The sequence below is a fragment of the Alexandromys fortis genome, unplaced genomic scaffold, assembly GCF_014885135.2.
Source record: "Alexandromys fortis isolate MF-2015 unplaced genomic scaffold, M_Fortis_MF-2015_v1.1 scaffold_23, whole genome shotgun sequence".
Classification (NCBI taxonomy): Eukaryota; Metazoa; Chordata; class Mammalia; order Rodentia; family Cricetidae; genus Alexandromys; species Alexandromys fortis.
The window spans coordinates 425,886-453,112 of NW_026067907.1; the positions used below are offsets into that span (position 1 = coordinate 425,886).

General features: G+C 43.9%; 1 protein-coding gene across 7 annotated transcripts in view; it reads left to right on the forward strand.

Moving 5' to 3' along the window:
• Plekhg1 (pleckstrin homology and RhoGEF domain containing G1) overlaps nt 1-27,227 on the forward strand; it is a 214,311-nt gene that overhangs the window by 58,398 nt on the left and 128,686 nt on the right. Inside the window, exon 4 of one of the 7 annotated variants that reach the window (XM_050135708.1) lies at nt 18,120-18,283. The exons of the other annotated variants lie outside the window; for them this stretch is intronic. Coding sequence (XP_049991665.1) covers nt 18,202-18,283 — 82 coding nt within the window. The 5' untranslated portion in view covers nt 18,120-18,201. The remainder of the gene's footprint in view (nt 1-18,119; nt 18,284-27,227) is intronic. 7 annotated transcript variants of the gene reach the window in all.

The window sequence follows — 27,227 nt, forward strand, 5'->3', positions numbered from 1 at the left end:
GAGAGTACGTGAAATGGAAGACAATGCTTGCTTCCCGGTAAAAGACACAGGGTAGACACAGGATCAGAAAGAATCTCTCCTCGCCTTGCCTGCTTCTTCCTGTTAGCCTGCTACAAGCCAATGAGTTCGTGTTCCTTTTAGATGCTTGTCATTGGTCAACGTTCTCTTTGTCCCTTTTGGCTGCTATTCCTCCAGTTTAGAAATCGCACTCTGATGTTGTGGTGATGGGGTCTGGATGCTGTCATAATGAAAAGGCAAAGGAAGGGACAGTTCCAGGCACGAGTTTGTCTGTCCTCTCTCCGACTGTCGGAGCGGACCCGACTCTGACCACAGCTGAGGCTGTTTGCCAAGTGATGAGCATTGCTCGATCCCACATCAGAGTTTCACAAAGAGATAGGAACTTTATCAAGTAAGCACACTGCTCTTACTTTTTTGTGCATGTGGATGTTTATACTTTCAATTTTATAACAACATGGAAAAAGATAAAAAAGAAAAAGGAACTGAAACCCCAGGATGGGTTAAAGCAGTCATTCTCTACCCCCCTGAGGCTGCGACCCTTTAAAACAGCTCCTCATATTGTTGTCAACCCCAACCATAAAATTATTTTTATTGCTACTTCATAACTGTAATTTTGCTACCATTATGAATTATAATGGAAACATTTGTGTTTTCTGATGGCCTTAGGCAACCCCCATGAAGGGGTTGTTCGGGCACCAAAGGGGTCGTGACCCACTGATTGAGAACCACTGGGTTAGACCTTCTTGGCTCAACCCACAAGATAACGATGCTTCGCTGGAGTGGAAAATGTTGGCTCTGCTGAGCTATTCCGGAAGAGTTCACAGCTGTCGCAAAAACCATCTTTCAATGAAGTTAAGATTCCTTGGGGTGTCGGAACTCATGGGAGTTCTGTTAACTGTGGAGACCTGGTTTGCTCCCTGCGGGTCTTCATCACAGCCAGGAAATGTACTGGAATTTCTTTTTCTTACCTGTGTCTATCTTGAGGGCTCACAAAACCAAGGGTTTGTGGTCTGAAGCCGGTGAAAAGCCAGTTTCCTTGCTAGACACAGTGCTCAGAGGTACTGCAGTGGCCTATGAAAATATTTTAATTTTAACTTATTTTCCAAGTATAAGAAAAATATAAATATATTAATGAATATATAGTATGTAATCCGAATTGCATCTATTTTGGTACTAACACAGTTAAGATAGATAATTTTAATAATTTTTTATGGAAGAAGGAACACAAGGGCAAATTTGCCAAACACTCCCAAGAGCCATGTGTCCCCACCTGAGCCACACTCAGACATTCAACATATTTGCAAGAGTTGGTCATTTGAGGTTTTGTTTGACACAAAGTAGGCATTTTCTTTTTTTAAAGAAAGATTTGTTATTTATGTGTGTGCCCATGTGGACTTATATACACCATGTACATCCAGAGGCATGTGGAGGCCAAAAGAGGGCAGATTCCCCTGGAACTAGAGTCACAAGTTGTTGGGAGTCACCTGACGTGGGTGCTAGGAACTGAGCCCAGGTCTCTCCAAAAGCAGTGAGCATTCTTTCATGCTGAACCATTGCTCCATCCCCTTCTTTTTTTTTTTTCTTTTTAAAGAAAAAATTATGTTCATTGTCAATGAATCTATACATTTTCTTCTTAGAGTGATATATGGCTATCTCTACAAAGAAAGAAAAAATGACATATTGATACGTTAGGTTATTATGATTCTTCAATCAGTTTTCCTAAAATCAAATAACTATTTTCCCTTCTGCACACCTGTTGTTGAGGTTTCTGTCCTGCCAGGTTCCCACAATCCTTAAGTCCCAAAGAAATCACACAGAGGTCTACATTAACTCTAAACTGATTGGTCCATTAGCTCGGGCTTCTTATTAACTCTTATACCGTATATTAGCCCATCATTCTTGTCAATGTGAGCCATGTGGCTCAGTACCTTCTTTAGCGGGGCAGTCACATCTTGCCGCTTCTGTAGTTAGGTCAGAAATGCAGAGGAATGGGCTTCCCTCCTCCCAGAATTCTTCTGTTCTCATTGACCCACCTCTACTTCCTGTATGGTTGTCCCACCTATACTTCCTGCCTGGCTACTGGCCAATCAGCATTTATTTAAAATATAATTGAGAGAATACAGACCATGGTCCCACACCAGACACCCATAGGTATTCTGTTTGCTTTGTCATATGATGCATATAGTAAGAAAAGAGAATAGGATTTGACTTGGGGACCCTTAGTTCCACTTAGCTATATGTCCCTGAAGGCTTGGGCTCTTTGGGAACTGTGGCCTACTGTGTCTCCTTGACAGCATTCAGGGGAAGGGAGCCCAGAATTGCAGTTCTTGTGATGTGGATCTATATGACAAAGTGCAAGGACTTTTCAGTGTCTGTAACTCATCTGCTTTCATTTCTTTTCAAAGCCTCGTCCTAGTTTTGTAGAAAATATTTTTGTTGGTCTTCAACATTGCTGACTATGAGTGATGCAGAGACCTCCTACTCGGAGTTACTTGTTGACTCAAAGTACATTCATTGACTTATGGGAGGTCTTCTTTCAAAGAGAACTCCCTGGAGACCAGGACCTTTCTGTATCATGTTGACTACTCTAGACCTTAGGAGAAAACAGACATGGAAGGGAAGCTCAAATGCTTCCTGGAAGAATGAGCTCACTTCCTCCTTTAGAAGAGTCAGGTCCCACTCTGAAACAGCCTGCTCTTGAGCGGGTAGGGAAGAGCACACTGTTCAACCTTTGTTCTCTGCTACCAAAGGCCTTCGCAGGCATGCAGAGGTGTATGTGGTCCCTGAGGAAAGAACAGGAGCTTGAAAGGCAGGGACTTACAAACCACAGTGCTGCCCACCTGAGGGTAGCACTTACATCAGCTTGTTCTGTCTGACAGAGCCAGTGGTTGCTACTTCCACAGACTGAGCGAGAAAGGTCCGGAAATTGTAGACAGAAGTGTTACCTCTTTCTAACTACTAAAGACCTAAGACTAGGGATGGGAATAAGAAAACTGACCATAATTAGCAAGATTAGGTTAGGCAACAAACCTACAGAAACTTCAAATATCAGACAAGGATAGGTCTGGTTTATACAGATTTGGGGTTTGTTCTCTTGAGGGCAACCAGAAATACAGAAAAACATGGTCTCTCTGTTGGTGGGCTTCTCACACTGGTTGGTTAAGATTAAGCAGAGTTGAGGCTGTGGTCCACAGTGCTTATGATTCCTCCTACACTGGGCTTCTCTCTGGAGCATGGCCATCTTTTCTTTTCTATCCCTGTAAGAGGTGACTCTCTGGGATGAGGAGGACCACTCACTGAACCCAGCCCAGGTCAGTAGCTGTCACTGTCATGTCTCAGAAGCAAATAGTCCTGCAGCTGAAGGCTTTACAGCATTAGAATTGTAGCTTTTTACCCCTAAATTGTACGCACAATTTGGTGAAACTCTGCTGGGAAGAAAAGAAACGCTACGCACCTCGTGGGTCTGTAGGTGACCTTGCTACTGTGTCACAAGGTCCTGTAAATTTCTGGCTGAGGGTTGATTGATTTGTCGGAAGTTAGCTAATAAAACAATAATCAGTGTCTACATCATTAATGATTCATATGATGAATAAGTAACTCATTGTATCAGACTAGACATTGCCGATACAACCATCCTGTGGAATTCTTGGCAAAGTGCTAGAGAACAAGAATCAGAATCCAGTGTGCAACCTTAAAAAAGCCACTGAAGCACTTTCCTCCCATCTCGCAAACTGCAAAATCTTCTGACTTGACAGCATCGTGATGATGATTATATATAATATAATATATGTGTGTAAATATAATATACACAGTGTAAATGTAGTAGTTAGAAAAATCCAGCACAGAATGACATCGTTCAGAAAACATCCAGGATTGGCTTTACCTGCACAGTGGGCATCTGTCTTTCTTTAACATGTACCTGCTGGAAGCTTGCATTCACATGCTGGGTTAGAGAGTAGGCACCCCTAAGTCTTCCCCATTGCAGACCCTTCTGGTATGGCTGGTGAAGGGTGCACTCATTATAGAAACAAAACCCATATGAGAAATGGAGACTTAAAGTTTAGCTCTCTCCACTCTGTTTGACTTTAAATTTACTGGGATCATTTATCCCCTTTTAGTTGTCCATTTCTATGCTTGGAGACGTTGGTCTTATCTCGTCTTGTCCTTGTACTTGGGGGAGTAAGTCGTTCATTACAAGTTTGCTGTGTCTCATTTGGTGGTAGCGCATTTGGCAGGCATGTACAAAGCATGCTGGCATGTTGAACTCCAGCAACAACAAAAACAAAATCCTTGTCTTTCCATGAGGAGATATCGTCTGGAATGAGATGCTAATGCCTCTTTCTGTCCCTTGCTTTGAGAATCAGGAATTATGGTGATAGGTTTTTATGCAGATCAAGCTAGGGGAGGAAGGAAGAGAACTTCACGGTCTGATGAGTGAAATATAGGTTCAAATCAGTCCCTTTTCCTGCTACCTCTGAATCACATGTGTTAAAAACAGGCCGGTATTTATTGTAGGAAAGGTTTCCCAGAACTCCCCCACAGTGCCTTCTTTTTAACCCTTGCTGTGCTGCTCTGGAGGAAATGGTTTGCTGAGTGCAATTCAAGGTCAAGCTTGAAAGTTGACCCAGAAACGGGCTCTAGGAAGAAAGGCAGATAAATCAAAGTTGTAACAAAGGTGGGGAATGGACATTGGATGACAAAGCTGCCCCCGGCAGCTACCTTTACTCTCTACCTGGATAACCAATGACAGAGCCCACCCTGTTACCTACCATTGACCTTATGCTCCCCATGTAAAATGTGAGGGGCATCTGGAAGCATTTAACTAAGCCACTGGCTTCAGCAGCGTGAAGGTGGCACTCGGCCATCTCAGATTCTAAGAGAAAGCGTCTCCTAAAATTCCTTAGCGTGAGTTGTGATGGACTCCGTGTTAGAAGTGACCTGCTTTACAATCGTTAAATTCCTTCTTTGCCTTGAACACCGAGTTAAGTATGAGAAAGATCCAAAGGCAAGGATGATGTTGTTCCTCCTTGGTGAACTTAGGAGGAAGCCCATGTTCACATGTGACCTTTCTGTGGAGCAATGTGTGATAAAAAGAAATTCGAAACAAATGCTGTTATGATACGGCACGAGAGACCTTGGCGGGTGGGTCCAGGCTATAGAAGGTATACACCATGTAGGCAGAATTTACGAGGGGAGTTTTATTGGGGGAAGGGAAGGAATGGGGAGGAAGGGAGAAAGAGAGGAAAAGAGACAGAGAGAGGTACAGAGAGAAGGAGGAAGAAGAGGTAGAAGGAGGCAGAGTTTTGACTTTTAAAGGGACAGGATGCTGCCTACCCTGCAGGCACTGTTCAAGGTCCACAAGGGGTGTGGCCAGGTGTGCCTGGATGCTAACAAATACAAGATGTAGACTAAATTAAAAATTAACATCGAAGGTGTTAGACAAGGACTGGAACAGTCTTCACGGTGTGAGTTGGTTACTGGTGAATGCGTTTGCCTTTGAGAATGAAACTGCTTTTCCGTTGGTCCACACAGAGCTGTGAGTTAAATCAGAATTGTTCTATTCTTCTTCCAAACATGAGATCCTTCTCTATTTTGCTCCTCATTCAGGAAAAATGGCCATTTTAGGGCTCACCTTGTATGAGCAGACTGTGAATTTTCCTTTTGTTTTCCCTCAATGCACTGCAAAGCTGTAAGGGAAAAGAAGTGAGCTTGTTTCTGCCAGATGCAAGATCTCTGCAATTTGGAAAACCAGCGAGAATGTCATAGCTCTGTTCTACATGGGATGGTGGGTGGGTCATTTGGAGCTTTCCTGTTTTTGGCATCTGCAAATGACAGTGACCTTGCACAGACCTGCTAAGACCTTGATGAATAGCCGCGCTAATAGGCACAGAAAGGTCATCACCTCCAAAGTCAAAAGACCAGATGCACTCACTGGTACCAGATCCGCTCCCTCTAGCTGGAGATAACAATTGAATCCAGGCCTCCAACAATGAGCTGCAATATTTGAAAACTTTGTGGAAGCACTGGGCCAGATTCCCCCAGCACTGAGAGTCAATAAAAGCAAAATTACCAGACATGCCTTTAGGGAATCAAAGCCTGTTTTGGGGGTTGAGCAAAAGCCAATGTCACCTCCTCTGCCACCGTGTTCCCTTTCTGCTCTCATTTGAGAACCGAGCTGCCCCTTCCCAGTGTTCCATGGGCACAAGCTTTTAGAAATGTGTGACCTGTTCCTTTCACCATCCTGTGCTTTCTGAATGATGAGGAAAAGTCTGTGCTGGAGAAAGTTTGAGTGGTTGGTCGGGCCTTGGTAGAGTTAACACAAGACGGTACAGCCTTCATTGTGGTCTAAGGTCAACAGGCGCGGGGTTGCAATTGATCTCAAGCCCCGTATTAAGTCAACTATTTTCTTTTAATATTCTTTGTTTCTTTAAAATGTGGGGTCTGGTTTCATCAAATGTTGTAACTTCATATATATGCCTTTGATTTAAAAAGCATGGTCATTCAGACGGGAGTGGAATTTAGTCGGTTCACAGGTTCTCAGGGATGGAATATCAGAGCAACCGCTTCTAGCCAAACCTTCCCCAACTCATGTTTCTCCGCTTTTCCTTTTTCCCCTAATCCCCTGGTTCAATTTCTAATTCTTTTCCGGGTTTTTTCATCGGCAATTCCCCCCAGAACCTTCTGGGATCATGTCTTCTCCCACCTGCCTCAATCCTCCACCCTCGTGTTCCAGAGGGTGAAGATGATTTGCAAAGCCTCCTTATTCAAAGCCAACTGTGGGTCTCCTCTCTCACTCTTCCTCCCCGCGCTCAATACCTGCGTTCCCTCCAGATCTAGGTTTACCTCCTCATCCTGCAGTTCCCATTTCCATGGCCTTCATAAAGGATAAAGAGAGCGTTTAATCACTACAAGCTATACACTCCATGTTATCTGTGTCTTTCAGCACAATCACTCACGGAGTGGTTACAGGGTAGGGGACGGAAGCTTTTCAGAAATGTATGAGAACAGTCTAAAATCAAATGAAGAGAAAGAAAGTGTGTGTGTGTGTGTGCGCGCGCGCGTGTGACTGAGTAGGTGTGTCTATGTGTGACTGAGCGAGTGTGTGAGAAAGTGTGTGTGTGAGTGTGAATGTGAGTATAAGTGTGTGAACGTGTGAACAAGTAGGTGTGTCTGTGTGTGAATGTGTGTGTGTGTGAGAGAGAGAGAAAGGAAGGAGAGAGAGAATTGTACTATGGATGGAATCCAGCACTAGTATATTCTAGGCACATGTTCTACCACTAAGTCACACCCCCAGACTCTGTGCTTATACTTTTGAAGGGAATCTGAGGTGGAAACACCCAGGTCTAACTCCAAGTCCGGAGTGCTCTTCTTGCCCTGGAGTGCTAACATCGCAGCCAGAATACGATGCTGCGTGCGTCCACGGTAGAAGTGGTTTCTGTTTCCCTTTGGTGTTCTGAACTTACACATCCCCTGACCATTCTGTCTACTGTCCTGGTATATCCTCAGTGCAATGTTGATTAATTCACGTGTCTGGCCTGAAATTCACAATACCCTGTTGTTACTCATTCCAACATGTCTGTCTGAAGTCTTTATGTCACCTCTTTTCAAAAGTGTTTGGCGTTTGTTGTTTTACTTTTGAGACAGGGCCATGCTGGATAGCCCAGGCTGGCCTAGGACTGCGTTCCCTTACTAAGCTCTCCTCCTTTGCTCCATCAGCACTGCCTTGGTTGGAGAGAGGGGCATTGTGCCACGAACATGGGGAGGGGGAGGCTCCGTGCAGCTGGACCTGAGTCTGCCTGTCTAGCTCCCAGTGAAGCCTCGGACAGATGATTGACCACTCTCAGTCCCAAGAGCTCGATAATAAACTTGCCTTTGCAAGCTGAAGTAGGAAAGAGAGAGCATGGTCTGAGGCCTGCTGGGGTGAGGATCTGGGCCTTGACGACTTCATGGGAGCTGTAGAATGGCCTCAGAGGCAGTAATGCAGCTAAAATGTATCCCTCCTTTCAAACTTGATCCGTTTGCTTCTCTGTTTGCCCTGACCTGATCTTATCCGCTGTGTCTCTGAGGTGATCTGCCATCTCTAGATCACTAGCCTCTGGAGGAGTCATTTGGCAATTTTAATAATATGTTGCCACCCGTCTCTTTAAGAGCTGACCAACCCTTCTTGAAATGTCTCCGAGTGGCTTCTCCCCTTCCTGTCCTCGCGGACTCAGGCCACTGAATGGCAGAGTAAGGCCCTTAGTAGAGCACATAGCCTAGCGCCTTCTGTGTAACTCTTCCTGTCACGTAAAATATATTTTAAGATACCAAATATCCCAGGACCATCATAGGTAAATACCTGTGAAGCCTAGATCTGAAGCTGTCAATTAAGAAAGGCATTCATACCTATATTACTCTACACTTTAGGGTCTTTGTGAAATAGATTTTTAAAAATTAGGTGTGTATTGTTTAAATTTCTGAAAATTCCATTTGTATCCATAAGAAAATGATAAGCTGGTTTTAAGTGCAAGGCCATTCCAGGAAGATGCTGATGGAGAGTATAATAGCCCCATTTCTCATTCTTTGTCTGGCAAGTGAGAATTCTGCAGAGCAAATATCAAGCCCCAGCAACTGTACTGTCCAATGTTTCTGAGCCAGCAATATTTTAGGCACTGGGTGACCATCACATGTGGCTATATTTGTAGCCATGTGTTCTCAGAGCCGTTCTAAATTAGATAATTAATATTCTGGGTTTTTGTCATTGTTATCTTCCAGGATTTTCTTCCCAAGTAGATTTCTGTGGCTCTTTTTTGGGCCTCTTTAATCCAGAAACCTTTCCCTCCCTTCCTATCCGCCTTATTCCCGAGAGTCTGGTGGGGAAGCTGGTCTGGAAACATGTACCCCATAAAGGTAGGCTTTTCTGTTTCACATCTAATACAAAAGTGGTAGCGGTTTCAAGCTAAAACAATAGTGTTCTTCATTAGAGGATCCATGGCTTCTTTAGAGTCGATGTTTAGAATCCCAGCCTTTAGAATTCTACCAAGAGGGTCTGAGGCTCTCTTGATAATCAGTGTAGGAATTTGCTGTAACAGTCCACGACCAATGGTAGCCAAGTTTAAGATGCTGTGGCATGTGTTCCTTTCTGAAGTCCACAGATTTGAGCAAAGTCTATTTCTAAACAAAGTACTTTTTATTAACTTCAAAATATTTTGTCTCTATAGAAAAGGTTGTTTGTTGAAATATTTGCCTGAGGAGAGTAGACGTTCCCTTGATCTGCCAGGCTTAACATTGCTAAATTGAACAGTGCTGCAAGCTCCTTCACGGAACCCCTCCCTGGGAAATTGCTTCCTTTCTTATTGGGGTCAAGGGAGAAAGTGAAACCCTATTCCCCAGTTGTGGAAAGATGCCCTCCTCATGATGAGGGAATTCCTTGTGTAGAGCCCTCAGCTGACTGACTCCCTGTGAGCTTCATGCACATAAAGTCTTAGAGTGCAGATAACAAGGCTGCCTGACACTCACCATCATTAGACACCAGCAAAGATCTCACTCAGTAAATCCTGGGGTGGGATGGTTCAGTGGGCAGAGGTGCTTGCACACAGACCTGAAGACCTGAGTTCAATTCCCAGATCCCACGATGTGGCAGGAGAATACCAACTTCCAAGAGTTGTCTTCCAACGTCCACATGTGATCTGTGGCATGTGCATGTCTGCACACACACATTCACATGTGAGCCCTAGCATGTGCATGTCTGCATGCACACATAAGTAAATGAATGAATAAATAAATAATAAAAATTTAAAAATACAAACATTTGGAAAGGTAGTTGCATATGCACTTTGAAGATTCTATAGGGATAATCGGGAGATAACCATGATTCAGTCATTCGAACCATGGATTTACATACCATTAGGTGATCTTCAGTGTAAGCCAGGGCTGATTTCCAAGTGTTCCATTTGCAAACCATTTTGGAGTATATTAAAGCTGTGTGTAGGAAGTTCTCGGACAAACTAAGACCAATTAACCGTGCCATACCTGAAATGTTGTAGACCTGTGAAGGAGCTTGGAGTACCCTGTTATTAATGGTCTCTGTCATCGTTCTATAGGCAACTGCAGTGCTGGCATTTGTGGACTTCTACAGAGTGTGGCATAAACATTTTATATTACACTCTAGATCTTGCCGTTGGAGTTGAGAGATCACTTATTATCTATGAAATACTGATTTCCCTCTGTATACTGAGATTACCATTAATGAATAAAGAACTTCTATGAGTCTATAACAGAGCAGGGCAGGGCAGAGCAGAGCCAGGCAGGAGGACTGGACTAAGTTCTGGGAGGAAGAAGGGCAGAGTCAAAGAGAAGCCATGGAGCTGCCGGAGACGGACACTAGGAACTTTACCCGGTAAGCCACAGCCACATGGCGATATACAGATTAATAGAAATGTAAGAGTTAGCCAATAAGAAGCTAGAGCTAATGGGCCAAGCAGTGATTTAATTAATACAGTTTCTGTGTGATTATTTCAGGTCTAAGCTGGGAACCAACAAGCTGCCCCCTACTACAAAATACAGTAATGTAGAAATGAGTGACCCCCATGTAAAAATAATTCAAAAGAGCCTTGCCTACAAGTCCTAGCAATAACAGAAGCACTTTCTAATTATATAGCACTTTAAAATTTTGCAGATATATTTATGTGTTGGTCTGGTTTCAATTCTGAAACTCTCTTACGATCTAGACCCAAATACATTTATATACTTAGGGGCAAAAGCTGAGATGGGAGGCTTTGATATGAATGGTAGGATAAAGCTTGAATCTTGACAAGAAGCTAAGGGTACAATCAAATGGCAGCCTCTAAGACCATCCATTTAGTGAAGAGAAATATAGGTCAGAAGAGCATTGTGCTTACTGCAGGGGTAAGTTGAACTTGGGTCAGGTTTCTATTCCTGTAACGAAATACCGTGACCAAAAGCAAGTTGAGGAGAAAGGGGTTTATTGGGCTTACACTTCCACATCGTTGTTCATCACTGAAGGAAGTTGGGACATAAACTCAATCAGGGCAGGATCCTGGAGGTAGGAGCTGATGCAGAGGCCATGGAGGGGAGCGGCTTGCTGACTTGCTTCTCATGGCTTCATCGGCCTGCTTTCTTCTAGAAGCCAGAACAACCAGCCCAGGGATGGCAACAACCACAGGACAGCCCTCCCCAACCAATCACTAATTAAGAAAATGCCTTATAGCCAGATCTTACAGAGGCCTTTTCTTAATTAAGGTTTCCTCCTTTCAGATAATGCTAGTTTGTGCGTCAAGATGACATAAAACCAGCCAGCGCAGTCCCCATTCACAAATCCTGCTACAGTGGAGACTTTAAGTGTCCCCTACAGTTCTACGTTGTTAAGACTTGATCTTTATGGAGGCACTATTCATTGGGGACAGGGAGCAGTGCAGAAATTTAGTATGTGAAGCCTAGATAAAGCCCTTAGATCTTTGGGATGTGCTGTTGGAGGAATAACGACATCCCAGCCCCTTTCTCTGTGGCTGCTTGTTTCCCTACATCCTCCTGTTTACAAGGCGCTGCCTCACACAGGCCTTAAAGCCCTGAAACCAATCCACATTGGCACCTCTTCCGAGACGGTTAGCCAAAACACACTTGGCCTCACTGTAGCTTGATAGTCTTAGGTACCCTCTGTAGTGGTAGAGACTGAACCAGCATGCATGCCAGTGGGAATACAGAAATGATGGATAATGTTAGCTTGAGAGATGAGGTGAGATCTTTGCCTTTTTCTTCTTGGACTCCAAATCTTCCTGGTTCTAGTAACTGCCTAAGGTACTGCTTAAGTAATCTGTGGTTAGCGAGGTAAGAAATCTGTGCTCTCTCTCTCTCTCTCTCTCTCTCTCTCTCTCTCTCTCTCTCTCTCTCTCTCTCACACACACACACACACACACACACACACACACACACCATCTGGAACACGTTTTTCTGTATAATCATTTACCAGGAATCCTACGGAGTATCCTCCATTTCAACATTGATTCTCTCTGTACTGTTGGCTAAGGAAATCTGAGAAGACACGGTGAAGTGCCAAGTCCTCATGGGGGTGAACTTTTTTTCTTTGAAGTTTTTTGTACTGTTCTGTATCTAGAGAGAAGTCTCACGCGTGCATTCCTTAGACTAAATGTTTTTCAACTTGCCGCACTTTACGACTTCTTTGTATAAAGAGTTTTCCTACCTGAGAAACTTGAAGCACTTATGAGAAAGATGCTCATGGGATCAGTTTAGAGAACAGAAAGTAGTTAGTAAGAGCTGACACAACCCACTAACCTCCTGTAATATGTTAAATATGAACATTTTTTTTTCTTTCCCATGACCCTTCTTCTGACGATCTTCAAAGACAACAAGGAAATCTTTTCTTCCAGTTATTTTTGATAACTTCTCAGAAGCCTAATTAAAATTGACAACTAATTAGAAAATTTATTTACACGTTGGGAATACTGGCCTGATTTTAAACATCCCAAATGCTTATATGAGGAGAATTAACTCACTCACACTTTATTTGACTTTCGCCTTCAAGGCATGTTAGTTTTATTTATTCTCATATGCAGTTGGCCATCCACACCCAGGTTTGAACACATGGATTCAAACAACTATGGATTGATAATATGTCTTTAATTGGACTATACAGAGCTTTTGGTTGCTAATCCACTGATAATATGGTATAGCCACTATGTGTATAACACTTGCATTGTATTGGATAGTATACATAAAAGATGATTTCAAGTATATAGACTGATTGTATAGGTTATAGGTGAATCCCATGACATTTTTATGTAAGGGGCTTGATCATCCTTAGACATGAATTCTAACAAATGATTCTCTAAGCAGATGTTTAGTAAATGGACCAAATGATGTGGTCTCTTGATTCAGGAAATATGGCTCACAAGTAAACCAGCAAGAGTCAGAGCATATGAAATACTTATGTCCTAAAGAGGTTTTGAGGTTTTGTGAGCTGGAGATTGCTCAGTGGTATAACACTTGCCTAGCATGTAGAAAGGCCTGGGTTCCATCCCAATACCACAGAGAGAGAGAGAGAGGGAGAGAGGGAGGAAGGGAGGGAGGGAGGGAGGGAGGGAGAGAGAGAGAGAGAGATTTTATTTTTATAGATCACTAAATGTTCAGGAAGAAAGAGCTAGAAACCTGAAAAAAACACTTTCTAACCTAATATTGAGAGCAAATTTAAGCTCCTACTAAGTGGATGGTGGATTATAAGGCTTACTGATTTAATGACTCAGAAATATCACTAAGGATTCCCCCTATTTTCCTGCTAAGCCAAGCTTAGAGTCAACCCCTTTTTTAGATCACCTCCCTTATATGGCCATACAATGGCTGTAAAACACAAATGAAATAACACGTTCCCAAGTCCATCTACACCAGGAAAAAGAAAGTCCTTTCCCTGGACACAAAGTAGGAATTCTCCTTTCAAACTGAGGGGGCTGTAACAGTTAAGAAGCTGTGCACAGATGCGCTTAAGCTAGTCACGGTCCACACAAAGGGCTGGGAATGGGGTTAACCATGCAGAAAGGATGAGGAGGTCGAAACCTCAACATGACGAGTGTCAGGAAGGGAGAAATGGAGCATTAGTGCCATGTGATCAACCAACAATGCCCCTTAAAGTGAAGTCATTGTACTTAATGGTTGCCTTCCTTTTATTTCTAAATAAAACATGATACTGTATACACTCTGTCTGAATATATATATATATATATATACTGTTATGAACAAGTATGATGTCACTGTCCTCTCATGATCAAAGTAGCTGCAGGCTCCTTGACCAGATGGTACCCCAAATCTAGCTGTTGCTATATCCAGAACCAATTGTGCCAAGAGCCTGGTCCAGGCCAGTGGTGTTTTGTTCTTTGCAGTCCGTGCCAGAGCCAACCTATGTCCCTTGCCTACAACTGCGATGCTTTTCTTACAGGGAGTTCTAGATGAAAATCACTGTCAGAAACGCACTCTATTCATCTATTTTTAGGATTTGGTCGTAGGCCATGGGGATAGGGATCAAGCAGAGGACACATTATGAAGCGGCTGAGGTTGGTTGGAGGCCACTGGCTCAGCTCACCAGGCAGAACTAGGTTGTAGCCCAGGGCGGGATGATGTGGGATTCAGTGATGGGGACAAACAGACCAGTGTCAGCAGCTTGGGACCCTATCTATCCTGTCTAGTGCTCTACTGATGGGAAGATCCATTCCAGACCCCAGACTTCAAGTCTGGACACACAGTGATTTAGGATACGGTCCTGCAGGTTACAAGTTATTTAAGAAAGCAGCTTCCCGGGCTGGAGCGATGGCTCAGAGATTAAGAGCACTGACAGCTCTTCCAGAGGTCTTGAGTTCAATGCCAAGCAACCACATGATGGCTCATGACTATCTATTAAGAGGTCTGGTACCCTCTTCTGGCATTCAGGTATATAGGTTCTAAACAATAAATATAAAGTTGAAAAAATTAAAAAAGAAAGCCGCAGTTCTTCACACTCCTCCATAGAGGACAAAAGTCCTTGTTGTCCCCCCCTTCCAACAATACATACTCTTAGAAGAAAAAGTGCTACTAACTGAACTTTTCCTCCTGCCTGTCAAAGCTACAATGCTTTGATTTCGTCCCTAAAGTTGAGGCTGGGGATTTGGCTTTCTTCCTGATGGACCAAGTGTTCTCAGTTTCCTGAACGGACTCACATGGGCCATTGCTGAAAGGCTGTTATTGCTCTTAGTTATGAAATACTGATAAACTATCTGACTTTTCTGGTACTTGAGATTGGCAAAGGAACAGTTAAGCCCGAAGGACGCTGAATACAGACATCCCCATAGGCTCTCTGCTTCCATATCCTGTGCAGAATGGTTCTCCAGTAGGACCAGCACCGCTCATCTTCCTTCCTTTGAAGTCAGAAATGGTCTTATCCGAACAAAATCTTTCTAGTATAAAGTAACTATAGAGGCTGGAGAGATAACTCAGCAGCTAAGAACCTGGGTTTGATTCCCAACCTTGGTTCCCAACACCCACATGGCAGCTCACAAGCATCTGTAACTCCAGGTCTAAGGGATCCAGTGCCCTCCTCTAACTTCTATGGGCACCAGGCACGCATGTGCTATACATACAAACATGCAGGCAAAACACTCATATGCACAAAGTGAAATAAATGAATTGTTTTAAAAAAGCAAACAGTGCAGCAGAGATGTGTGGCCCATTCTGAGTCGTTCCCCTATTCTGGACTCAGGGTTAAAAAAAATAATAACAAAAATTCCCAGCAAGTTATATAAATATCATGCAGCTTCCTGAACAAAATGTATTAAAAGGGTCAGGTGGTCCACTTTCTGCAAGTTGATGGAGTTGTGGTCATCCAAAATCAACCAATGCACTCAACCAATGTTGAAGCGGTGCCCAGGACAGGGAGTTTAAGAACAAGGGTAAATCCGACCTTCTATCAAGCCATGATCATCATAGGCCAACACAGGTTTCTCTACAAGGGCCCCTGCAGTCTTGCTCTAACTGGCTGTTTTCCTTCCTAGTACCCTCCCTCCTCATCTGTGTCTGTTAGCCATCTTGCACTGTCTTCCTCACCAGGGCCTGAATTCACTCTCCAGACAACCCGTGAGCCATTGTGTCTGTGCTCACCTCAGCCTTACCTAGGTGTTCGTTTCTGACACAGGAAAGACCTGTTCCTAAGCGTCTTGTATTTCCTGTGGGAGGAGTGAGGTCTAAGGAAATTAGTGATGCTGTGGACAGATGAGCTGGGGAAAGGAGGATGCAGCTCAGTTTGTAGGGTGCTTGCAGATCTGTGGAAAACTCTGGGTTCAGTCCCAAGCGCTACACAAAGTAGCGTGGTAACCTGTGCCTCTGATTCTAACACTTGGCAGGTAGAGGCAGGAAGATAAAGACTTCAAGGCCAGCCTCAGTTATATAGCCAGTTCAAGGCAAGGCTGTGCTACATCAGACCCTGTCTAAACCTAGGATACTTGTCATCATATAACTGCATGTACGTTATAAAAGGGAATATACATATAATGTTTGTAATATGTACTTATCCACACACACCCCATCACACTTATTATTTAGTAGTGAGAAATTTAAAAATGGGTATGCTAGCTTCATTTATAAAGCATTGACTAAAAAAAAAATACCCTGACAAAAAGCAACCTAAGGGAGAAAGGGTTCATTTTAGTTCACAACTCCGGCTCACATTTCATCACTTTGGGAGTCAGCCCCAGCAGAAAGGCACACAGGCCAAGACACTCATCAGGAAGCACCCACAGCCAAGGGCAAAGATAGAATGAATTCACCACTCCCTGTTGTTAGTTGTGCTCAGCTTGACTTTGCCACTCACATTGTCCAGGAGCTCTTCCTAGGGAATGGTGTCACCCACAGGCAGCTGGCTCTTCCTATGAATTGGTTAACCTCAGAAAGCCTATCCACAGGCCATTCATGGAGACCATCCCTCATTGGGACGCTTCTCAAGTGATTTGAGGTTGTGTCAAATGGATGATTATAGCTAACCGTCACAGTGGGTTATTTAGAATCCACCAACTATCTCCGTTTGTAGTAAAGTTGGACTCCAAGCATCGAAGTCATATAGCATGAAAACGGGGCCTGATTGAACACACTTTAGGGCTGGTTTATGTTACTGTTGGTTGTCTAACACATGGATTTCAGGCTTTTCATATCCTCCAAGTATTTCAGGACTATGTGTTTCTAGAGACACCTTTTTCAACACAGAATTTCTATACAGGAAATTCTTTTGATTGATGATCGACGAGTGGTGATGGGTGGTGCCATGTTATCCAAATAGGACACTCTCGTGGAGTTTGGGATAGAACAGGCTTTTGTTTACAGCATATAACCTGACACCCTTATAGGCACATCCAAAAGAGTGTTTCCAGGGTGATTCTTAATCCAATCAAGTTGACAGTGAAGATTAAATCACCGCAACCAGTTGTCTGTTTCTGTAGTAGAAAGAGATGTAAAAGGCAATTAATTCTTAAAGACTGCTCGTACACAGGATGTCGCCATGGAACCTTCCAGAGGAGGACAAGTAAAGACTGATGCTGAAGGCCTGATTTCTGTGTTTAAAGTGCATTTTTATTGGCTGTGTGAGCTCCTATGCACGAGGAACACTCTGCATGCCCAGGAATTGCTGTGTCTTGGAGCCCGTGTTAGGCTGGCCAGCCCTCATTGCTGTCTGCATCTGCTAAGCACAGATGTGAGACATTGGCTGGTCTGTCTGTATCTTTTTCAAACAAAGAGAAAAAGTGTGTGTGTGTGTGTGTGCGTGCGTGTGTGTGTGTGTGTGTGTGAAGGGTGGAAGTCAGAGACAGACACATACACAGAGAAAGAGACAGAAACACGAGAGAGAGAGAGAGAGAGAGAGAGAGAGAGAGAGAGAGAGAGAGAGAGAGAGACTTTCTTGGAGAGCCCTTTTGTGAGTTTCTGGAGTGTCTATATGTTTCTGCACATGTGTGATAGTTTGAGATCTTCTACAGTAACCTTTAATGGTCCTCTTGAGGAACTGTACCCTATTCAGCCCAGTTTCTATTATTGGGAAGTCTGAGGCAATTCCTAAGCACGAAACTGTCCTTTGATCTGTAGAAACAGTGGTTTCCATGGAGCTGTGCTGGCGAATGACCAAGCTGGAGTTCAGCATTCCAGAAAGCTGGGTTCTGTGTTCCTAACCAGGCCTGTCCTGAAGTATTTGCATAAAGACTTTAAGATCGTCATGTTTTGTATGTGAGTGCTGAGAATAAATTGATTATTTGGGGGGGTAAAAGTATGGCAAAGCATTCAAATTTTTTTTCATTTATCTAAATGCTAGCTAATTTCCAGAAAAGAAAGTATTTTAATCTTTTGATGACACAGAATACACATTTTCCTAATATTCCTATTTTGTACAAAGTAACGCAAAACAGACTTTGTCTTATTTGACATTAATTGTAAATAAAAATGAAAGCCAAATTATTGTGACCAATATATTCCCTACATCTGGCAATACTCTTTTCTCAAAGCAATTGTTAATCCCGAGTTATTTTTAGACATTTTAAGCTGAGTCGTCTTCTCTGGGCTTCTTTCTCCCCCACCCCATTCTGCAGAGCAGGCTGCCTAAGATGCCTGCCAGCCCCAGCCCCAGCGCCAGTGACTGTGACGAACCCCACAAACTCGTACAGCCATGCTATGACTTCAGGAAGGACAGATGGAGGTGCCCAACAACATTGCCTGCCCTCTGACACAGGGCAAAGAAAGTCTCAAAACAATGGTAAAGAAAACAGCTGTCAATAAGTGGACAATGTTTCTACTGTGCAGATTAAATAGGGGTCAAGAGAAAAGACAGCATTGGCCTGAGTAGACTGTAGCTGAAAGGCTTTGGTGATGACCTTTGATTTCTACAAAAGCCATTCTGTGATGGTTGGATGCATGGCTCCCTTTTAACTGCATCTAAGAGTATCCAAGAGGCCTTGGTCTTTGGGGACAGTTAACCCCTTTGCTAACATGTAAAATAACAAACAAACAAACAAAAAACCATGAAATACTCTCTGGGGCCAAATTTGTTGTGTTGGTATGGTCTTGCAGGGTATCCCAGGCTGACCTCGAACCTTTAACAGTCCTCCTACCTCAGCCTTTGGCTCTTTCGTGAATCACCATATCTGGCTTCAAGCTAAATGCTTACCTATTTTCACCACCTTCTGTGATATCGAGGTCCGGTACTTACTTAGTCCTCTCAGCAGCACTCTCAGGAAGCCCGGAGACTCTCAGCCTGAAGTCACCCTTCTCCCCTTTGCTTGTCATGTGGGTCTGGCTCTAACTCAGGTTGTGATCCTAAGATGTGCTTCTGATTTCCTTTCAAACCATTCCTGGAATAACCGAAAGGTTTTGCATTCAAGGGAAGCATTGACATTATTTTTCCCCTGATCCCTTAATGAGATATTTATTTTTGTTCATATATCTCATAGATTTTGATGGAAGAAAAATACTGGTTTTTCATTTGTGTTTTTACACATATTTATGTGTCCAAAATAAATAAACAACAAGGAAGAAAAATCCATTTTCAAAAATCAGCAGTACTCTGGGGGAGGCTCTAATAAAAACTGATTTAAGTAGATTCTATTGTCATAGATTCTCACTTTTCTTTCACTGACTTCCTTTCACTGATCCCTTAAATCATGTTTTTAGGATATGTAGGACACAATGCTGGGTTTGTAATAAAGAATAAAACCTCAGAGCAGCTGGGCGAATCATCCAGAAAGAGCGGCTATGAAACACCAAGCAGAGCTACCTCCAGCTGTTCCTAACTGTGTGAGCACTTTCTGTGCACAGAGCCTGTGAGTGGCACCCTCTGGAGCTGTGTCACCATGTTAGCACTAGGACTGAGGGGGTCAAAATACACATCTGCATGTCTGTGTTCAAAAGTTAAGTGAAAATTTTGGGTTCCCTATTCACCCTAGAAATGGTGGGGAAACCCGAGTCACATAAGCACACAGAGCTCATGACCCTCCAAGCTGCGGGTATGAGATAGTGGGTCTATTTGGCTGGGGAAATGGCACAGTGCAAACAATTCCTCTTGCTATTTCTTTTCCCTCCATCTGCAGGGGAAAGAGTAGGGATAGTGTGAAGGCGGGACCACAGTCGTGAATTGGGCGTGAATGACCGGAAGTTGGGAATCAGAATCTTCATGTACTCAGTCAGTCTTCCTCACGAGAGCATTGGTGAGGGCTCCATCAGCCAGGTCCTGTGGTAGCTGCTAAGGACAAGTGAGTCACACAAAAATGTAACACCCAAGGGGCATAGAGTCTAGTAGAGCTAGAAGACAGTGGCTTTAAAGTCATAAGTGTGTGATTGACTGCTTTGCTATGAAGAACACAGGGATGGTCTTAAGAGATTTGGGTTGGCAAGAGTTTGGCGATGGACCGTGGGACATCAGTGAACAAAAGAATGAATGGGTAAAAACAGGCAGAGCCCACAGTGACTGGGTTGGGAAGAGAGAGGAATCTCTACTGACTGGCCTGGAGGGCCATGCTCAGGTGCTCCACTTCCATCTGAAAGGCAGAGGCTGTGCTTACAGGCTTTAAGTAGGAGAGAAATGAGTCCAGGTCAGCTTTTTCTAGGTCCACGGTAGCTATTGGGTGGTTATATATTGTCTCTTTATAGATGTTTCAATGAATTGCTACCCAGGAGGTTTTTACTGGAATATGAAAGAAGAATGCCTTTATTCACAGTGGGGAGGACAGATGAGCATGCGGAGGGGGCAGGGTATGTGGAGATCCAAGGTTGACACAAGGAAGTCTTTCTTCAGTCTCCTCTCCACTTTATTTTCCAAGACAAGGTCTCCACTCAACCCGAAGATGAACATTTTGGCTAAACTGGCCAACCAGCAAGCCCCGGGATTCTCCCATCTCTGCCCGTCAGTGCTGGAGGTACATGTGGCCACCTCCATGCTCACTTTATACCTGGCATTCTGAGGACCTGAACTCAGGACCTTGTGCTTGTGTAGTGAGCACTTTACCCACTGAGCCATCTCCCTGGCCCAAGAAGTCCCCGTTTTCCAAGTGAGGTTAAGAAAGAAGAGCACCGTTTATGGACAAAGGAAGAAAGCAGTCACTAAAATAAGGAGCTTCTTCTTCCAGCATTCCCGCCGTGTAGTCCCTCAGTGTCTCTGCTTCTGAGCAAGTCAAACGAAGTATTTCAGCACTTTCTGCTGTACATCAACTCTGTCTGCTTATTTTCCCCCCTCAAATTACATATTCTGGCAAGATTTGCACTTGTAAAGCATTTAATTATTGTGTTTGGCAGTCGTGGCTGGTTGCATTATGTAAACAAATGCCAACTTCAAACACTGAAGCTGAGGTTTTTTTTTCATAGTCTGCCAGAAAGCAAGACTATTTGATGTGCAGTTCGGATGCTCCAGTTTCTGATTACGTAACATAGGTGTGGGAACAGGAATCTGGCTCGCCTCTAAGGTCCTAACGCCACAGAAAATTAGCCTTTAGCGTGCCCAGCAGAAGTGTCAATCACACGCATGCACACGTGCACACACACACACACACACACACATACACACACACACGTTCCAAAGACACTCCCAATATATGCTCCACTTAACTGAAAGTCCCTTTTATCTTCAAACGTTTGTGCGAGCACTACAGTATTTTCAGATCTTCCATGTGGTTTCTGAACTCGGCAAAGTGGAGCTAACTCACCACCATCTCCGGGATAGATTCCCAATGGTTCCCGTGAAGGGAACACAGCTAATTGCCTTAGAGCTATCTGCAGGCAATGATCACTCTCTAAAGTGTAAATGTGATCAAAAGCACTTCTCAGCTCAGTAGACTCTAGAATAGTCTACAGTCCTGCACAGAGCTAATGAAGAACTCTTATTGAGCAGGGTGTTGGAGCATTGAATCAGTAGGTAAAGTCCTTGTCACATGGCATCTTGAGTTCAAACTCCACAACCCATGTGCAAAGCCAAGTGTGAGGCAGACCTGTAATCCCAACACTGGACAGTGGAAGACGGTGGGACCCCCGAGGCTCGCTGGCCAGACAGCCTAGCTGAGGAGCAAGCAACAAAATTTGCTGTGTCAAAAAATGAGGTGGAAATGGCAAGTGACAGAAAAGGACAGCTGACGTTAGTCCCTGGCCGCCACACATGCGCATGCACCTACACACGTGCATTCACACAGTCACACATACACGAAAAGAACTAGTGTTTTCTCCACTCCACTGATTAAAAAAAAGTATCCATCCCACTCTTTCCCTCCTCCCTAGAGTATGAGGAAGTGATTTAGGAAAGAGTAGAAGCCTACTGTGTTTCACCCCTTCAGCTCCTCCATATGTCTTCCTGGAGTCCAGCGTCAGACTCCTCGTTCATGGGGCTGATCCTGAGACGGAACACATCAGAGGAAGGTCAAATTACAGTTTGGATGCCATGCTTACTTATGGAAGTGAGAACTTGTATGACCCGGGTTAGAGAGAGAAAAAAAATAACAGGGGTTGAAAGGGGATTTTAGGGTAACCCTGATGTTACCAGAAGGTTTAGGTAGGCAGATCTTCTCGTTTCTTCAGGGGTCTGGATAATTGCTGTTTTATTCTAATAGTGATGACAGTGATGAGCTCAGAGCCCAGCCTCGCTCCCCTCTGAATTTTGCAGAACCAGCCTGCTCCAGGGAAGGGGATGTGGATTCAGGTCTTTGTATAAGAATGGATTAGCTGCCAGGATGGAGCGAGGTTCCAATGCTCGCTGTCTGTGGCCTTAGATGGGTAGGGAGGGAGTTGCCTGGTCTTCACTTTTATTTCCAGTTGCAAAGCTGGGCTCTACCTCAAACACTTCCTCCAGAATGTGCATACAACTTGGGAATGGTTTGCTGCTTGAGAACCCTGAGGTGAACTCAAACCTTACGTGTGAATTGGCATAGCAGAGCCTGTGAGGAATGTGTAGTAACTGCAGGTGGCATGCTGGGCACCCAACATGTTAGCCAGCAAGGGAGGGAAGTTCTCTGTATAAACCTAACCTGACAGTTTCTCCTCTCCCACCCAATAGCAACAGCTCCTTGGTGAGGTTTTCCCATCTGCCTTACCGGCTTCCTTCCCTTACTCCTGGCGCCATTTATTAATACACGGTTGGTGAAGCTGTAGGCTGCAGAAACTTCCCTAAGGTGGCACACACGTGAGCAGCAGAACCAGGGCTGGAGGATGTGACACACAGCACACCTGTGATGCGCACTGCCCCAGGCTGTGTGCAGCGTCAACAGTGTCCCATGGGTGGGTTTGGTGGAAGGCCCTGTGCCTTCAATGTCACCTTTCAGTTTTTCTTATTCACAAAATTACAGGGAGTCTTGACTCTCTTCATAGAATACTTTTACGTTGATCTCTTATCTCTAAAGATTAACTTCATTTTCCTAATGGGAAGTTAAGCATTAAGAATTATTTAAAGCAAGCAAGTTACTAGCACCCGATATAATATAAAAGAAAAGCTACCCAAGGTTGAGACTGATGCCCCAGGTGGGAGGCCTTGTATGTGCCCTCCACAACACCTGGTGCATCCCCTGTGTAGAAAGCAAGGACAATAGAAGAGGGGATTCTAAATCCTGAATTGTGGTACCCGCACAGTTTCTTTTCTACTTGAGTTGGGACAAAATTGTTTAGCATGTTTAGCACCTTGATAGACCAACAGAATGATGTCTTCTTTTGTTGTTTTGTTAATTTGTCTATCAGAAAAAAAATGTCTACATTCCCCTTCTTCTGGTTTGGGGACTGATGTATTTGAGAGCCACAGTAGAAAAGGGGGGGGGCTGTAGACCATTGGAGATCATAGTGAAGTCCTGGTGAGAATTTTCCTGTCTGGGATTATCTAACTTTTGTTCGCTAGAGCACTCCTAGCCAACTGTTCATTAATGGAAATGTCCAGTAGCAAATATTTTAAATAGGAGTAAAGGAATATAAGAGCTTTCAACTTATCCCCTACCTTAAATATTGCCTGAAATAAGGTTCTTATGGGCGCTCCCTGCTGCAATAAGTCAAAATGAAGCCCCCGCACCAAGAAAAAGTAAGCAAGGGTTCCCACTCTTTGCTGACCAATGTTTTTAAACCACTCCTGATGGAACTTGAATTCTCCAGTGTCGCTTCAGTAATTCCATAAAGCAAGGAAAAAATAGACCAGCTCCTAGTGCCTTAAATAATCCTCCACACGTAAACAGGACTTTTTATATTAGGTCCCGCCTGAATTACCCATCTTGACCCAATCTAATTGATGTAAGTGGTAGGAATTAATTTTGTGCAGGCAAGGAGAAAGGCTAACCCCAGTCAATCCGCGCCTTGTAATTAATCCACATACTCTTAAAAGAGAAAGAGAAAAGTTGGCACATTCTCTGGCCTACAGTTCTCTACCAACCTTCCACAGAGTTCCTGGTTTTTATAGGGTTCAAATTTCAGGGTAGAATTACAATTAACAAAGGTTTGGCCAGAGCAGATGGCTCTTTCCAGCTGCCAGATATTGAGGTCTTGTTTGAAATCTGCTCTAACCATGAGAGCCAAAGGAGTATTTGAATCAAAGATAAACATTTTCAGATGCCTTTCAAATGTGGCTGAGCAGGTGGGTTTTAGCATTTGGGGACATCATTGTTGTCTTTGAAACCCTAAGTCACTGAAACCCACTGAACTGCAAACCAATAACTCACTACCTTTCATTATTGAGAAAATAAATAATAATCCTCTGGAGGGGGGACAAAAATATTAAAGGATAGTTTCTTTCAAAATCAATGTCAAATAAATTCTTACCAAATTTTATATATCAGTGAAGATGACATAATATTACATAGTTTTTTCCTTTGTTCTGGCAAAGAAAATGAATGAAAATAATTTTTCTAATATTTTAGGGGTTGGCTGTGAGATAGCTCCATTCATGGCCATTATTTCTAAATGTCTGTGTCTTTTTAAAGATTTGTATTTACTGCTATGTGTGTTGGGCCTGCATGTAAGCTTGCGTACCATGTGCATGCATGTGTGTGTACAATGTGGAAGCATGTAGGTATACCATAGGCATGCAGGTGCCCACAGAGGTCAGAAGTAGTTATAGACAGGATGAATCATCTAATGGAGATGCTAAGAATCAAATATTCTTAACCACTTAACAATCTCTCCATCTCCTTTATATCCTCAACAAGAGGAAAATTAAACAGTTCTTTTATGTGTTCACCTATGTCTTGATCTTATAATGAATCTAAAGGCACAGTTAGATCTCACAAGCTTTATGGCTGTGTCTATCGATGCAGCACTTCTAGGGACAGAGAAGACGCAAATGCTTAATCCAAGTTGGAGGTAAGTGTGGGCGTCTCACATCCTGCCTCAGCTCTCTCTTTGAAGAATCCATACGATAAGGAAACATCATAAAACAAATCCTGTTTTCCCATGGGAATGATTCGACATTTGTGGGATTTCCAGAACTTAATATCTAATAATAATAGTTTTTTTTAATTACAACACTGATAATAAAAATATCTTATTCACTAATTATACTGACATCTCCAGGGCATAATGGTTGTTCATTCATTTAATTCAATTCCTTCATTCGTTTAGTCCACAAATTTTCATTGACTAGGTACTAAGTTCCAGGTCCCGAGCCATATGCTGGGAAGTTAAGGTGGCTAAAAATGTACTCTCACTGTGGGGGCCTAGTGGGGGAAAAGGCTGGTAACCAAATAGTGATTGTAAATTATAAATACCAGGAAGAAAACGTGCAGGTATTGTTCTGAGCAGGTGACGTCAGAGACAATTCTGACAGATTAGCAGCAGCTGACGTAGGTACCTTAAAGTGATGTGGAGTGACCAAGAGCCCTAGGAAATCCTTGAGAGGACTAATGGGCCTGGAAGGTATTTGGATCAAAGCTGGGAAGGCTAGCAAGGAGGAATGGGTTGAGACACATTAAAGGTCTTGATCATTATCCTAGAATAAATGAGAAGGCAGGGAAGAGTGTCCAGGGTGGGGTGGCATCAGCTTTGCAATTTGGAAGACAGTGGCGCAATAGTCTGTCCCATCCAGGAGGCAGTTACTAGGCCATTCTTCTAGTACAGACATGAGATAGCCTGAGAGAGATTAAGGGACGGCTTTGTAAGAGAGAATTGAGAAGTGGAAAGCTTGGGTGGAGGCGGCAATGATTTGACTGTCTGGAGTGAAGAAGAAAAAGTAAGGTGGCCGGGGCACCACCATGGTGGTGCCATTCGCTGGCTGGGGACGTGGGCTCTGAGGATGACTGTATTTCATTCTGAGCATGGTGGGTCTTCGTTTCCTGTGAAATCTCGAAGCTGGCATATGGGGCAACCACTTGGCTATCCCGGCCTTTGTGCTCAGACACTAAAGCCGACACTATCTGAGTCATGAGTTCCGGCTGATGCTGCAAGAGAGACTGAGAAAGAAGGTCGGTGGAGGTAGGAGGAGAGCCAGGTTACAGGGACACTGCTCCAAGAAGAAAGCAGTGGGCAAACATGTTAGACACTGCCAGGGAGTGACGTGAGAAAGAGACTAGTAAATACCAACTGGATTAGGCAGTGACATCCACAGAGAACTGTTGCGGTGGGAAAGCCCGACGGGATGGAACTGGGAAGAGAAGCGCTGACAGCTGGGAGATGCTGTACGGAGTCAAGGGGAGGTAGGGATAGATGGAAAAGTCTGGTGTGATGGGCACATTTTCCCACCACTTGGTCTGTAGGAGAGGAGACACGTGAGAGCAAATGAAGAATGTTTATCTGTGAGAGAATCTAAATCCTAAATGAACTCGCGAGTGACATTCCCTTCCCCCCAGATTGGTTCAAGTGAGCAGAAACTGTGTGTATTACTGTCGCCTGTGGTTTTTCACCTCTGTGTGACCGCTCAACATTGAGGGCCAAAACTGTGTGTTGCGCCTATAGGAGACAGGGTAATGTTCAGGCAAACGTTGCACTGCACCCAGTTCAGGAACAGTTCAGCCCAAGTGTGCTTCACGCTGACAGACAAGAACTAAGCCTCATTCTTTCCATTTCTCTCTAAAAAAGAAAAAGATGCTGTTTTCTTCCCCACTCTACATGTTGAGAATCCCACAGAACAATAGCCGCACCGCTCGTTTAGAAAACAGAATTATATCCTAGACCCTGGAGCAGATAGGGATACAGCTGCCGTTGCTACATACAGTCCTGTGCTCATAAAATCATCGCCAAATCCAGAACAGAACGTCATCGAGAGAACTCAGCAAGCCAGGCAAATGTGTGGTCCTATCGTGCGGGGAAAACCACAGCTGTGGGTGCACAGCAGGAATCTTGATTTCGGGCCTCCTCAGTTTCTTCCTGGCCTTGAACACAGAATGGACTCCAGAGCTATCCAGGCACAGCTCCATAGGCCAGGCATTAATCGTGTAAAGCCACGAGTTCGCTGTAGGATAGGCAGAGCTTGCTGCTGCCCTGCCACACCTCCCGTCGCTGTCTGTAGAGCCTACTGGCCTCAAGACTCCCTTGCATACAGTTAATGCTTTCTTTCAGCACACCTGCTCCCCAAATCCCACAGCAGTATAGATCAGGGGCCACTCAAGACCACCTGCCTGGTAGAGTTACCTATATATCCATTATTCGGCCATCATGTCCTTGTGAGACCACCAGCCATGTGCTTACAGGGCAAGGACTGAGCCCTGTTTGGGAGAACCTTGCATGCCATGCAAGATGTTGGAGAAAGAGCCACTCATTCA